This window comes from Equus caballus, chromosome 10, assembly GCF_041296265.1.
Source record: "Equus caballus isolate H_3958 breed thoroughbred chromosome 10, TB-T2T, whole genome shotgun sequence".
NCBI lineage: Eukaryota > Metazoa > Chordata > Mammalia > Perissodactyla > Equidae > Equus > Equus caballus.
The window spans coordinates 10,263,466-10,276,347 of NC_091693.1; the positions used below are offsets into that span (position 1 = coordinate 10,263,466).

A 12,882-nucleotide genomic window follows, 5' to 3' on the forward strand; every position below is an offset into this window, starting at 1 on the left:
GCCGCGAGGCCTTCTGGGAAATAGAGTCCGGCTCGGACCCGCACCCGGATTGGCGAGCGGCAGGAGGAAGGGCGGAGCGAGGGAGGAAGAGCCTCTTGTGATTGGTGAATTGGTATCTCAGTCTGGATTTCCAGTGTTAGAAGGTAGGGCGCCTTCTTTCCTCCCATTGGCTGAGTTTCTTGGGAGGCGGGGCTAACTAGCAAACAGGGCCTAGAGACCAGACACTAAAAAGAAGCCGGGAGAGACGCACTTGTGACGCACTTCCGAGGCGCTAAGCGAGGAAGATGGCTGCGTCCCAGCAGCAGGCTTCCGCGGCTTCCTCTGCTGCTGGTGTGTCGGGTCCTGGTTCGGCGGGTGGCTCGGGTCCCCAGCAGCAGCCGCAACCACCGGCACAGCTGGTGGGGCCTGCCCAGAGCGGGCTTTTGCAGCAACAGCAACAGGACTTCGATCCCGTGCAGCGCTATAAGATGCTCATCCCGCAGCTGAAGGAGAGTCTACAGGTGCTTGGCCGGGAGCTGCGAGAAGCTAACGGGGCTTGGCTCTCGGACTCCAGGGGGGCGGGTGGAGAGTCGTTTAGTCAGGAAGAGAGCGCAAGGAGCGTTAGGCAGGGAGCAGGAGTGAGACGGCGTGCTCCTGATGAGGCCCAGGCGAAGCTCTGCGGACTGACAGTCTGAGGCGGGGTCAGCGCGGATGTTGAGCCTGGGAATGGCCGGGACTCGAGTGGGAGGGAGTTTAAAGGAGAAACCGGGCTCTGGTGGTTAACGCCAGAGGAAAGGCCTGGTCTGTGCAGAGATTCTGCCCGTGATTGGTGGGTGTGGGAGGAGGCTGTTGGCGAGAGCCCCAGCTGAGAGCGGCCTCTGGGAAAATACGGTGGTTATTGCTATAGAGGAACGGAAGCGGGGGCCACTCTGGAGTGACAGGAGGAGAGGTGCCAAGTGAAGAGGAGGCCGGAGATTGGATGGATCTTAAGAAAGAGTGTAGATATACCAAAGGCGTCCCCTTCTGTGTCTCCATCTCCCGCATCTTTTTTTTTTTTTAACTAGACCTTGATGAAGGTTGCAGCCCAGAACTTGACTCAGAACACTAACATTGACAACGGACAGTGAGTGTAGTCCCCTTTCCCCAGGATGTCCTCCTATCTCCACCCCAGTCTTAGAAACTCATTCCCTGAGCCCAGCCAACCTTCCCCAACCCCCACCTTTCCTTCTGTTTTCAAGCCCAGCTCCCTAGCGCCCGGCCTTGTTCTTTTTGCTGCTTCTGCCACTAACGGTCCCCTAGGCCCTGCCTTGGGGCTCCTGAGCCTATACCTGCTTTCCTGATGATACTTGGTTGGGTAGACACTGATGTCCCAGAGATTGGCAATCCCTACCCCAGTCAGCTTCTTCTCCTGGGCTATAGAAAGAGCAGCGACGGACCCATGCAGCGCTTTGACAAGTGTCTGGAGGAGTTCTACGCCCTCTGTGACCAGCTGGAGCTCTGCCTGGTAAGGGGCCTCCCAGACACTGAGTGGCCACCACTCTGCCTCAGTCCCCGGGGTCCTCAGGAACCCTCGTTCAGTCAGTCAGCACAGACTCACTGCGCATTTCCTGCGGGCTGGCCCTGTGCTTCACCTAATGCTAGGGGCACAATGTTGCCCTGATGGTTGCCGTCAGAGAGTTTCCACTTCAGTGGGGTGACGTACATCCCCGAACAGCGACAATTCAGAGTGGTCAGGGCTATAATGGGAGAAGCCCAGGACTATGATGGGGGAAGTATAGGCAGAGGGGTCTGGACTACAATGAGGAAAGCTCAGGGGGCTGTGGCAGCCCAGAGAAGGCCCCTGGCCCTGCCTAGGGAGAGAGTGGCTCAGGGAAGGCCACTGGTGGAGAGCACCTCTGAGCGGAGGCTGAAACAAAAATGGAAGCAGGGCAGGACTTGCGAGGAGGGCACATTCCTAAGAGCACAGCCTCTGGAATCAGATGGGCCACCAGGCTCTCCCTGAGCCTTGAGTTCCTCCTGTGGAAAATGGATTTTCAGAAAGTCTCAGCAAGATCCTGCGTGCAAAGTACTTCCCGTGATACCGGGCACCTGGCAGATGTTTCATGTGGCATCATGGTCTTTATTTTGAAGGAAAAGTCAGAGTTTGAGAAGTCTGGTAGTAGAAGAAAGGTTTTCCAACCAGAAAGGAACAGCTTCTGCTTTAAGTTCCTTTTAGGAACGTGGTAAAATTCAGTTTGGCTCAGGTCTAAGTGGGGCTTGTTGCATTTTGAAAATAGCTCTGAGGGCAGTGGGGAGCCATGAAGGATTTCAGTCAAGGAAGAACATGGATCCATTTGCTTTTTTAAGGAATGTGTCTCTGGCTTTCAAATGAGAGATGGGTTAGAGGGGCCGAGAGTGGAGGCTGGGAGCCCAGGGAGGCAGCCATGGGAGGATTCCAGTGGGCTGGGTCCCACCAGGGCGGGGCCCTGAGGAGGTGGGGGAGGGCAGATGGGAGGGAGGCTCAGAAGGCATTGTGGACAGGCCATGGCTCTGCCAGGCTGTGCACCATCTGAGGCCCAGGGCTCTAGCTGGAATGGTAGGGCCATCCCGGGACAGGGACCCAGGAGGAGGAGTGGTTTGGGGGCGGAGTATGAGAGCTGTGGAATTTCAAGAGAGGCTGGGGACACAGATGTGGTGTCATCAGCTCAGAGGTGGAAACTGAGTGGCATGTGTGGGCGAGACAGCCCGGAGAGGGCATGAGACCGAGAGGAGGAGACGGGACCTGGGAACTGCCACGTTGAAGGCTTGGCTGGAGTTGAAGTCCCTAGAAGGAGCAGCCAGAGAAGTAGGAGGAAACTCAGGAGCAGGTGCCATCAGAGTCCACTGCCGGCTCCCAGCTTGTGGTCAGGACCAGGACGGTCACAGCAAGGGTACCTGACGTTCATTAGTTAGCACTTAAGTGCTGTGCCAGGAGCCGTGTGTATGTCTCACATGCTGTTCTCCTCTTATGGCGTAGCAAAGGTAGTGATGAAACCCATTTTCCAAAGGAGGAAACCAGCTCAAGAGGGACAGCCGCATGCTGAGGTCACCTAGCAGGTGGCTGGCAGGGCAGCTCGGACCCGGCGACCCTGGGAGTGCAGAGGCAAAGCAGGCTACCCCCGCCAGCCCTCGGGGTGGACTTGGGAGTCCCCAGAGGGAGGCTGACCGGCACCTCGCCTGCCTGTCCACAGCGCCTGGCACACGAGTGCCTGTCACAGAGTTGCGACAGTGCCAAGCACTCTCCCACGCTGGTGCCCACAGCCACCAAGCCGGACGCTGTGCAACCTGACAGCCTGCCCTACCCGCAGTACCTGGCGGTCATCAAAGCCCAGATTGCCTGTGCCAAGGACATTCACACGGCTCTGCTGGACTGCGCCAACAAGGTCACGGGCAAGACGCCGGCACCACCCACGGGCCCCGGGGGCACCCTGTGAGCCGGCGCGGCTGGGAGGGGGCAGGAGGGGGGCGGGGGACAGGGAGGGAATGAAGAGTGGCCTCAAATCAGCCTTGTGTCTTTTTTCCCCCTGCACAGCACGGCTCGAGCCAGCAGGGGGCGGGCGCAGCCAGCAGGCTGCACACAGGGCGGGGCCTGGGCTCCTGGCTGCCGGCTGGCGCGCGTGGACTTTGGACTGTGCCTGGTGGTGACCTCTTTCATGGGTTCTCCGCCGACCTGGCCTGGGTGTGGAGCCCTGTGTGGGCCCCTCGCCCTCATCCTTCCTTGATTCTGCCCCATTTTGGGGTGGTCTCTGTGTCTGCTCCTTTTTCTAGCTGTCCTCTGTGTGTCTCTACTGCATGTGGCTGTTGTCTCTCGCTCCATCTCTTTTTCGAGGCGCTCTCTCTGTCTCTGTGGTCTTGTGCCTCGCTGTCTCTCACCATCTCTCTCTTCCAGTCCCCTTTGCTGTCTTCTGCCTCCATCTCCTAACTGGGACTCTGTTCTATGAAGCGGGCCAGATTCTGGGAGCCAGAACCTTTGGGTTGCCTGGGGTGGGGGAAGGGTCGCAGCCAACCCCAGGGATCCCCAGCATCTCCCATGTCAGTCCAGTCGCCAGGGTCCTTAGCTCAGGAAAGGGGAAGTTGCGAGGGTCTGGGCCCTGACCTCAGCACGCCTGGTCAGGGAGCAACTCGGGCCCCCACCCGTACCCAGGGCCTGCGTCAGCAGCACTCAAACTAGGGGCGTTGTGCAATCCGTGGTGAGGCCTGGCCCAGCTGGATGCCTGGGTCCCTGTATTTTTAGCCCCAAAGCAGAAGTGAAAAGGCCCCAGTAGGGGTGAATCATCAGTCCTGGGGAAGAACCCAGGCGCCTGGGCTGCAGCTCCGGGAAGCAGGCCTTGGGGAGGGGGCTTCAGGGAGGGGGTGCCCCACCAGGCTCCCCACTTCCCTCAGAGCAGGCTTTGGGGAGCTCAGCCATGGCCGTCAGGTCTGGGCAAGTGCAGGGCGGAGCTCCCAGCCCAGGCCCAGCTGGTGGGGTGTGAAAGGCTCAAGTGACTCAGCCTGGTTGTGGGGCCGCCCCACCCAGCACCTTCTGTGCCGTGGTTCCCATGTCTCCACCCAGGGACCTTCTGTCCTGGACCCCACATCTGCAAGGAAACCCGGGACCTGGAAACCTGTGATTCACCCAGAGCCCAGGTCCCCCCGCTGGAGTCCCGGGAACGGCGAGCATGTGTGTGTGTGTGGCCCATCCCAGGAAGTTTCCCCGCCGCCTCCGTGTCCTTGACGTGCCAGGCACACAGGGCAGGCCTCGGGAGGGGCAGCAGCCCTCTCGGGCACTGGGGGGGACTTAGGGAAGCCACAGCTCTCCCCATTTGCCGAATCAGGCCCCCAGCTCCCTCCCCAGATCGTCCAGGATGCTCTCCTTCACTTAGAGGCCACTGCTGGTGGACCTGACTCCCGTCTACAAAATACTTTCCCAGCGACGTCCAGATTCATGTTTGATCGACTCCCTGGGGACTATAGCCGAGCCAAGTTGGCACATAAAACTGACCATCATAATCTGTTCCTTGTCACCCATACCTGTCTCCTGAACTGTACTTAATCTCCAGGTACAGCAAAGAATAAGAACAAATCTTATTTCCAGCTAACATGGTGCAGTTACCTATGTACAACCAAAAATGCACTTGTTCCCCAGAAGAGCCCACCGCCCTCCAGCCTGGGGGGACACACCACGTACTGGTGGAGATGTGACAGTCCCCGGGGCACACTCACAAGACAGGTGCAGCTGGCCCCGTGAGGCGGAGTCAGCAGCGGCACACACAGGTGGGGGCATGACCTCCCGGCACCATGACCCAGGGCCCAGCAGTGCCTACAGCCACGCCCAGGGAGACAGCCGGGACACCAGTGGGCAGCCGGGTGATGGATGCACAGTTCACCAGCCACGTCCGGGCTGGCAGCTGCGCACCAGGAAGCTGAGTTCACTTAAGAAACATTTATTGAGCATGTAGTGTGGGCCAAGCCCTGCACGTTGTGCCTGAAAGATCTCTGCCTTCCTGGAGCTGGGATTCCAGTGAGAGAGTTAAGTGGGATCAAGTAAGACAGTCTCAGCTAGAAGTTCCCAGAAGAGACAGAAAGCAGAGAAGCGGGAGAGACCAGAAGTGGAGAGAGATTTATAACAGCAAAAAAAGAATGGCACTTGGGGATAAATCTACACAAAGGCAAGATTTGCATATGGAGGACTGTGTTACTTCACTGAAAAGCATGAAATAAAGTTTGAGAGCTTGGGTTGGGTAGTGGTTCGTGGGTATTCATTATTATGGTCTGTAAATAGATGTTACAATGTATTTATTTGTTAAATAGATGACAAAATTATTTAAAAAAAATTTTTTAATCCTTGGCTGAGGTCCTGAAGACCTCACTGAGAAGGTGGTATTGGAGGAGACTTGAAGGAGAGGGAGGATGTTGTGGACATTCAAGGCAAGAACATTCTAGAACATTCTTGGTGAAGATTTTCACTAGATTGTTAGATCCAGGCGGAGATGGTGCAGGCTGGCGCGCAAGCACACACTGCAAGGAAGGGTGTGAGCTGCACAGCCACACGGCAACAGACCGTGGGGACACAGGCACACGTGACAGCCCTCAGCCCCAGTGGAGAATAGCATAGCCCACCACCCCACAGTCCTGGGGTCCCCAGGGTCTCTCTCCCAGTGACTGCCCCACAGACACACTCTTAAAGGAACAATTCACCGTGCCAATAACAAGCAAGCCTCTAACCACCACCTCACCCGCTATCTCTCACCCCATCTCGCCCCACGGCAGGCAGACTTTGCCCATCACTGGCTGACTCAGCCCTCCCTCTAGCTTCACCTTATCTACAGCGGCCTTGGCTGGGCCACGATAAGGCTTCTCAGGTGTGAGTGTGTGTGCCTCCGCCCCGCCCTGCCCGCGGAGGCCACCACGAGTGGTGACAGCGACAGGGACCAGGGAGCGCAACAGCCACCCTCATCATGCGCGCTGTAGACGTCAGGAACCAAAGTTCACCAGTTTCACTGCCTTGTGACTGCGCCACAGGGGAACCGCATCCAGACGGCGGCCTCCCACGTTCTCAGCGACACCCCGAATGAGGACACAGCCGCGTGGGAACACTGTTCACTACGTACCCCGACCTCCAGGGGCCTCGCACACAGCCACAGCTGCCTACAGTCACACACGTGCTGGCACGCACACTCGGCTTCCAAGTAGCGTGTGCCCAGATCCTCCTCGCAGCAGAGGGCAACCTCAAGGAGTCGCACCCAGTCACTTCAGACCCCGCAGTGGTTCGGGGCCACACAGAGCTGTGCGGGCAGGGATGTAGGTCACACGTTCTCGTGAAAGCCACCTCAAAGACAGTCACAGTGGCGCGCACACTCCCACGCCCAGAGATGGTTCAAGCAAGCAATCCAGGCAATCACACAGGCCCAGGCGGTTTCACACATTTGTTCACCCGGCCATGTCCTGTGGGACTGTAAGTACACAGCGCTCACACCTATGTCCCCAACTGCACACCCAGGCACGCCAGCCCTCACCCGCCCGGTCCTGCCAGGGCACACGCCCTCGCACACGCAGGACACGCACGATTCCCGCGTGTACACACGCTGGGCGCCCCACGCAGTGGCATCCTCAGCCAGCCCGCCCGGGCCGCGCGCGCCCGCGCCGTCAATCACGCCAGGCGCGCACACGGCCCGGGCACACGTGCCGCGTACACGGCCGCCGCGCGCTCGCCCGGCTCTCACACCCCCGCGTTTCCCGTCCCCGCTTGTTTTTCTGGAAACTCTGCTCTCCGTTCCCCTCCCCCTCGGCCGGAAGTGCTCGCCGTATTTTTAGCCTCTCTGGTTTCCGCCCCTTTCCCCCGCGCTCTGCCCGCCCAGGCCCGGCCCCCCTGCGCCCCGCGGGGGACCCCGGCCATCCCCTTCCCCGCCGTCATTCCAGAGGGGATTCCCGGCCGCCGCCGGGGCCACGGATTTTCCCGCTGGCGACGTGGGGAACGGGGAGGAGTCCTGCCCGAACTTCCTTCTGGGCTGCGCCGCCCGAGGCCTGGAGCGCGGAGGGTGGGGGACGGGCTCTGAGGTCGGAGGGAGGAGGGGCTGCGGCCCGCACGCCCGGGGCTGAGCGCGGAGGGGGCTTGGAGACCCGGCCCCCCGGATCTGAGCCAGGAGGCCGGGGCTCCTGGGTCCCAGCCGTCCGTGCTTCGCTGGGTGGTCGGCCCTGCCCGGCGCAGAGCGCCCCCTCCAGCCTCTCCGAGTGTCGCCCAATCCCTAGCGTCCCAGCTCTCGGCCGATGACTCAGCAGATGCGAGAGGGGAGGGGGTCAGCCTGACTCAGGGGTGGGAAATGCACCCCGACTCCAGAATCGAAACTGGAATCCCTCCTCCAGGATGGCGGCCAGAGCCGAGCCGGACCCCAGGGTGCCCCCCACCCCCTTTTTGCCCGCCGCCTTCGTCCTACGAGCAGCACGGGGATGTGGAGCCCAGGCGAGAAGCGGGTGCCAGGCACCTCCCCTCTCCCCCTCTTCCCGTTGTCCTCCCGGCTCTGTTTACAGGCGACAGAAGCCCTGGTTACGAGAGGAACCCGGGCGTCCGGGTCGAGCCTCCTCGTCACGGCTTCCAGGAAGCCCCCCTCCCCCGCCCCTTGCGAGTGAGTCACGGGCGAGCGGGAGGCTGCGATCGTGCCAAAGGCGCCCGCAGCTCACGGGACCGGCCGGGAAGGCCCCTCGACCGAGAAAGCGCCGCACCAGGGATTCCCCTGCGCTCGGTCCGACGAGGCCAGGCGGCGTGCCTGGGAGAATCTCCTCACCTCAACACAAACCCGCAGTCGCAGCCTGCAGGCATCAACTTTCCACCATCATAAGTGCGCTCCGTGGCAATGACTTCTACCCCCATATTTCCACTCAGGGCAGCCAGCTCACCAAAAGCCCCTTAAAAAACAAGTTTTCTTCCCAGATCGTAGCAGTTTTCACTCAGGGCGACCCCTTGACAATAAAAGACCTGCCAATGTGGGGAATGATCCTCGCGAGTTTAGAGTTCTCTCAAGGCACACACCTTTAGAAGAGACGCAGCCGGCCATCAGTTGGGGATGACCCATTTCTTCCACCTCAGAGCAGCTTTCCATCAAGGCAACCCTCCACCATAATAAAAGCTCTCCCCCATTCCGATCCTGAGTTTTCTCAGAGGGCGAGCTCTTAGTATAATTCAAGGCCCTGGTATCAGGCTGCTGCCATTTATTAACTGGTGAGTATCTTGGCCTCTCTATGCTTGGCTTTCCTTGTGTGTAAAATGGGCACAATAAGACCGCCTTGAGCTAATGTATGTAAAGCGCTTTCATACAACAGTGCCTAGCCCAGAGGAGCCATCACAAGTGTCGTCATCTGCTCGAGGGCGAGAGGGTACAGCGGCCCTGGGATTGGGAAAGGAGGTCCCTTTGCAGCCTCCTCGGTATCTGGGACCCCACCCACCCACCCACCGCGAGTGGGGTCGGGGAGGGCGGTCCAGGTCTCCAGATCTGGGCTGTTTGGGAGCGAGGGCGCGCCAGGCAGGTAGGTCACAGAGGAGAAATGCCCATCAGGCCTGTAAGTCTCCTCTCCACTTTGCTCCTACGGATTTCTGCCGGGGGTGGGGGCGTTGTTTCCCCCTGTTTTTCTCCCTCCTTTACTCTGATTCTTTACGCGACCACCCCCCACCACTTCTTGCTCTGATTTTTCTCTCTGGGACTGGCTCTGTCACGTCTTTTCTGTCTCTTTCTCTCCACCTCCCCTCCTGTCCTCACCCTGTCTCTCCCTCCCTCCGCATGTGTCCCTGTGTGTGTCTGTCCCTCCCTCTGTGCGTCCCTCTCCGTGTGTGCTTTTCTCTTGGCGTCTCCCCATTTCGGTCTCTTCCCCTCTGCGCCTCTCCCCGCCCCCGTCCGTCCGTCCGTCCCTCTCTCGCGCACGCCCTCTCGGCCTCTGCCCTTGTCAGTTCCCCCGGGAGCCCTGCCCCCACCTCTGTCCCAGTTCCCTTCTCTGCACCTCAGTCTCCAGCCTTGAAAACTGGGCCGACACCCCCCACCCGCCGCCCTCTCCACCGGGTCGCCACCGCCCGCGGGCCCGGCTCAGGCGCGTCCCCGCCGGGGGCCGGGCGGAAGGGGACCGGTCCTGGGCCGGGCGGGCTGCGCTGGGGGCGCGCGTCCGGGAAGCGCCCCTCCTGGCCCCGCCCCCTCCTGGCCCCGCCCCCCCGCGAAAGCCCTATAAAAACCCCGGCCCCTCCAGCCAGCCGCAGCCTGGCTCCAGCGCTCCCACATTTGGAGGACACCCTCAGTCGATCGGCCGTTCGCGCCGCCATGGATCTCACCGCCATCTACGAGGTAAGCCCCCGCCGACCAGCCCCCGGGGACCGCATGCCTGACTCCCCCCTCAAACCCGGGCTCTCGAGCGCCGCAAACTCCGGCCCGGGCCCCTGGCTCCCTTCTCAAACTGGAGCTCTTTAGCGCCGCACACCCCGGCCCGGGGTCCCTGCCATCCTTCTCAGACCACTGTGACTCTCTGGAGGTGAAAATGGAGTCCACGACTTTCGGGTCTCGGCCCAAACCGGGGGGGGGTGTCCCTTGGAGATGGAAAGCTGGAAGACTCTTCTCAGGCTCGGGCTGTCTGGGGGCGGAAATGGCCCCACACCTGGCTTACCCCTAGTAGTTGCTGAGGGCGCGGTTTTGCGCGGAGGCGTTTCTGGGGCTGGAGTCGGGGGGTGAGGGGAAGCCGGCTTCTGGCTCTCCGCTCCCCGACCCCGAGGAGGACTCTGGGAACCCTAAAACCCAAGCGATCTGGACCCTTGGGGTAACTTTGCCCGCTCCTCCGGTTGTGAAACTGGAAACCCCTTTCACGGGGTCAGATCCTGAGAGGCCCAGAGGCTCAAATTTGGGGGACAGTGGTGTACCCTGACTTTCGGGTCCCCTCTTGATCCAGCCGGGGAAGCTGGGATTCCTGGGGCCCTTGGGCGAGGCTGCAGTCGCGAGTAAACTCAGAACCTCCTGATTGAGATCTCCGCGATCCGGAACCCCTGGGTTTCTGCGGGCGGGTGGGGCTCAGGCCGGGAGCCCACAAACCGGACTGGCAACCTCCTACGTGCCCTGCAGCTGGCACGGAGCGTCACCCTCCTTTTTCGGTGTCTTAACCGATCCCTGTTCCCACAGAGTCTCCTGTCGCTGAGCCCTGACCTGCCATCCGACCACGGAGACACCGAGTCCAGCCCGGGATGGGGCTCCTCGGGGCTGTGGAGTCTCAGCTCATCCGACTCCAGCCCTGTTGGGGTGGCGGCCCGCCTGCCTGGCCGCTCCACCAGCCTGGTGGAGGGTCGCAGCTGTGGTTGGGTACCCCCACCCCCAGGCTTCGCACCCCTGCCTCCCCGGCCGAGCCCTGAGCTGTCGCCCTCACCCACCTCGCCTACGGCGACCCCCACCACCTCCTCCCGCTACAAGACTGAGCTGTGTCGGACCTTCTCAGAGAGCGGGCGCTGCCGCTATGGGGCCAAGTGCCAGTTTGCCCATGGCCTGGGCGAGCTGCGCCAGGCCAGTCGCCACCCCAAGTACAAGACAGAACTCTGCCACAAGTTCTACCTCCAGGGCCGCTGCCCCTACGGCTCGCGCTGCCACTTCATCCACAACCCCAGCGAGGACCTGGCTGCCCCGGGCCAACCCCATGTGCTGCGTCAGAGCATCAGCTTTTCAGGCCTGCCCTCGGGCCGCCGAACCTCGCCACCACCAGCAGGCCTGGCGGGCCCTTCCCTGTCCTCCTGCTCCTTCTCGCCTTCCAGCTCCCCGCCACCACCACCTGGGGACCTTCCACTGTCCCCCTCTGCCTTCTCCGCTGCCCCTGGGGCCCCAGTGGCCCGGAGGGACCCCACCCAAGCCTGTTGCCCCTCCTGCCGAAGGGCCACTCCCAGCAGCGTCTGGGGCCCCTTGGGTGGCCTGGCTCGGAGCCCCTCTGCACACTCCCTGGGATCTGATCCCGATGAATATGCCAGCAGCGGCAGCAGCCTGGGGGGATCCGACTCACCGGTCTTCGAGGCCGGGGTGTTTGGGCCACCCCAGCCACCTGCAGCTCCCCGGCGACTCCCCATCTTCAATCGCATCTCCGTTTCTGAGTGACAAGTGCCTGCCCAGCACAGATCAGCTGGATCTCAAGGGGGGCCATTTCTCTTGTGCTGTGGGCTCCGCAGGGGCCCCCGGGGCTGTGGGGAACTGGGGACTCAGTCAAGTAGCCCCTTGCAAAGTGCATTAACCCACTCCCCTGACGCCACGCTGGGGCCGGCCCCCAGTGTGCAAGCTCACTGCTCACGGTGTTGGGGGAAGGCGTGTTTCCTCGGGTCCTTTAAAGAAAGAAAAAGATGTAGCAAATTTGAGGGAGGCAGCGAGCCCCCCCACCTCTCCCCTGCCCAATGCTGTGAATAATAGGCCCCGCCCCCCCCAAGTTTTCCTTGACCCTGAGGTTCCAGTGTCTGGTGGTGACTGGACACACCTGGGGGGGAATCCTGGTGCTCAAATGTCCCCAAAGCAAGTAGCCAAAGCGTTGCCAACCCCCAGCCATCTGGCCCTTTATTTATGACGACTTTATTTATTCTAACAGATTTTATAGTATTTATATATATTGGGTCGTCCGCCTCCCTAGTCATTTTCTTCCTCCTTTTTGTAATATTGGAAACAATTGAATAATTATTGTTATAAGTATACTATAATATATTAAGTAATATATATTGTCAAAAGTTTATTTTTGTGTCTTCTGGAATTTTTAAATAAAAGGAATCTGTGTGGAAGCCGGAATCCTGGCTTTTCTGCGGTCAGGAGGCAGGGAGGAGAGGGGAGGGCGCTGGGGACTTTCTAGAAGCGGCGGAGTCGAGCCCAGGCTGCTCCGGAGCCGCCCAGCCGCGGCGCTCACCTGGCCGGAAGTGACGTCACCGGCCGCTCACCTGGGAGGGCGGGGCCAGGTGAGCTCACCGGGCGGGGCCGGGAGAGCCGGTTCCCGGGCGTGGGGGGCGCGGGCGTCGGCGGCCGGCGGACTCTGACCCAGCGCCCGGGCGGGGCCGAGGCGTTTCCGTCCCCACGGGGCCGCGGGCGGGCGGGCAGGACGGAATGTGCCGGGGCGCGGGCCCAGCGCGGGCGGGCGGCGGGGGGGGGTGGCCCGGGGTCCCGGGGGGGGGGAGGGCCTCCGCTTCCCGGGATCCTGGCGGGGGCGGCGGTGAAGCCTCAGGATTCCGGAATCGCGCCCCTGCGGCATCTCCGCGTCACTGTCGGCGACCCGGGGTTCTGCCCCGCGGGCGCTCAGGCCGAATCGGGGGGCGGGGGGCGGGGGGAGCGTTGAATCGTGGCCGGCTGCTTGCCGGGACCTCGCAGTTCCAGAACTTTCGCCCCCCGGGCCTCGAGCCGCCCGGGATGGCGGGCGCTCGGCGAGGGTGGG

General features: G+C 61.4%; 2 protein-coding genes across 2 annotated transcripts; both read left to right on the forward strand.

The window, feature by feature from the left end:
• The first annotated feature begins 284 nt into the window (after positions 1-284).
• MED29 (mediator complex subunit 29) lies at positions 285-5,720 on the forward strand. Its single transcript, XM_023649713.2, has 4 exons — positions 285-500; positions 1,044-1,102; positions 1,399-1,483; positions 3,189-5,720. The coding sequence occupies exons 1-4, from the start codon at positions 285-287 to the stop codon at positions 3,429-3,431; spliced, it is 603 nt and encodes a 200-aa protein (XP_023505481.1). The 3' UTR covers positions 3,432-5,720.
• Positions 5,721-9,570: 3,850 nt separating this feature from the next.
• ZFP36 (ZFP36 ring finger protein) lies at positions 9,571-12,241 on the forward strand. Its single transcript, XM_023649711.2, has 2 exons — positions 9,571-9,800; positions 10,623-12,241. The coding sequence occupies exons 1-2, from the start codon at positions 9,777-9,779 to the stop codon at positions 11,574-11,576; spliced, it is 978 nt and encodes a 325-aa protein (XP_023505479.1). The 5' UTR covers positions 9,571-9,776; the 3' UTR covers positions 11,577-12,241.
• The last annotated feature ends 641 nt before the right edge of the window (positions 12,242-12,882 follow it).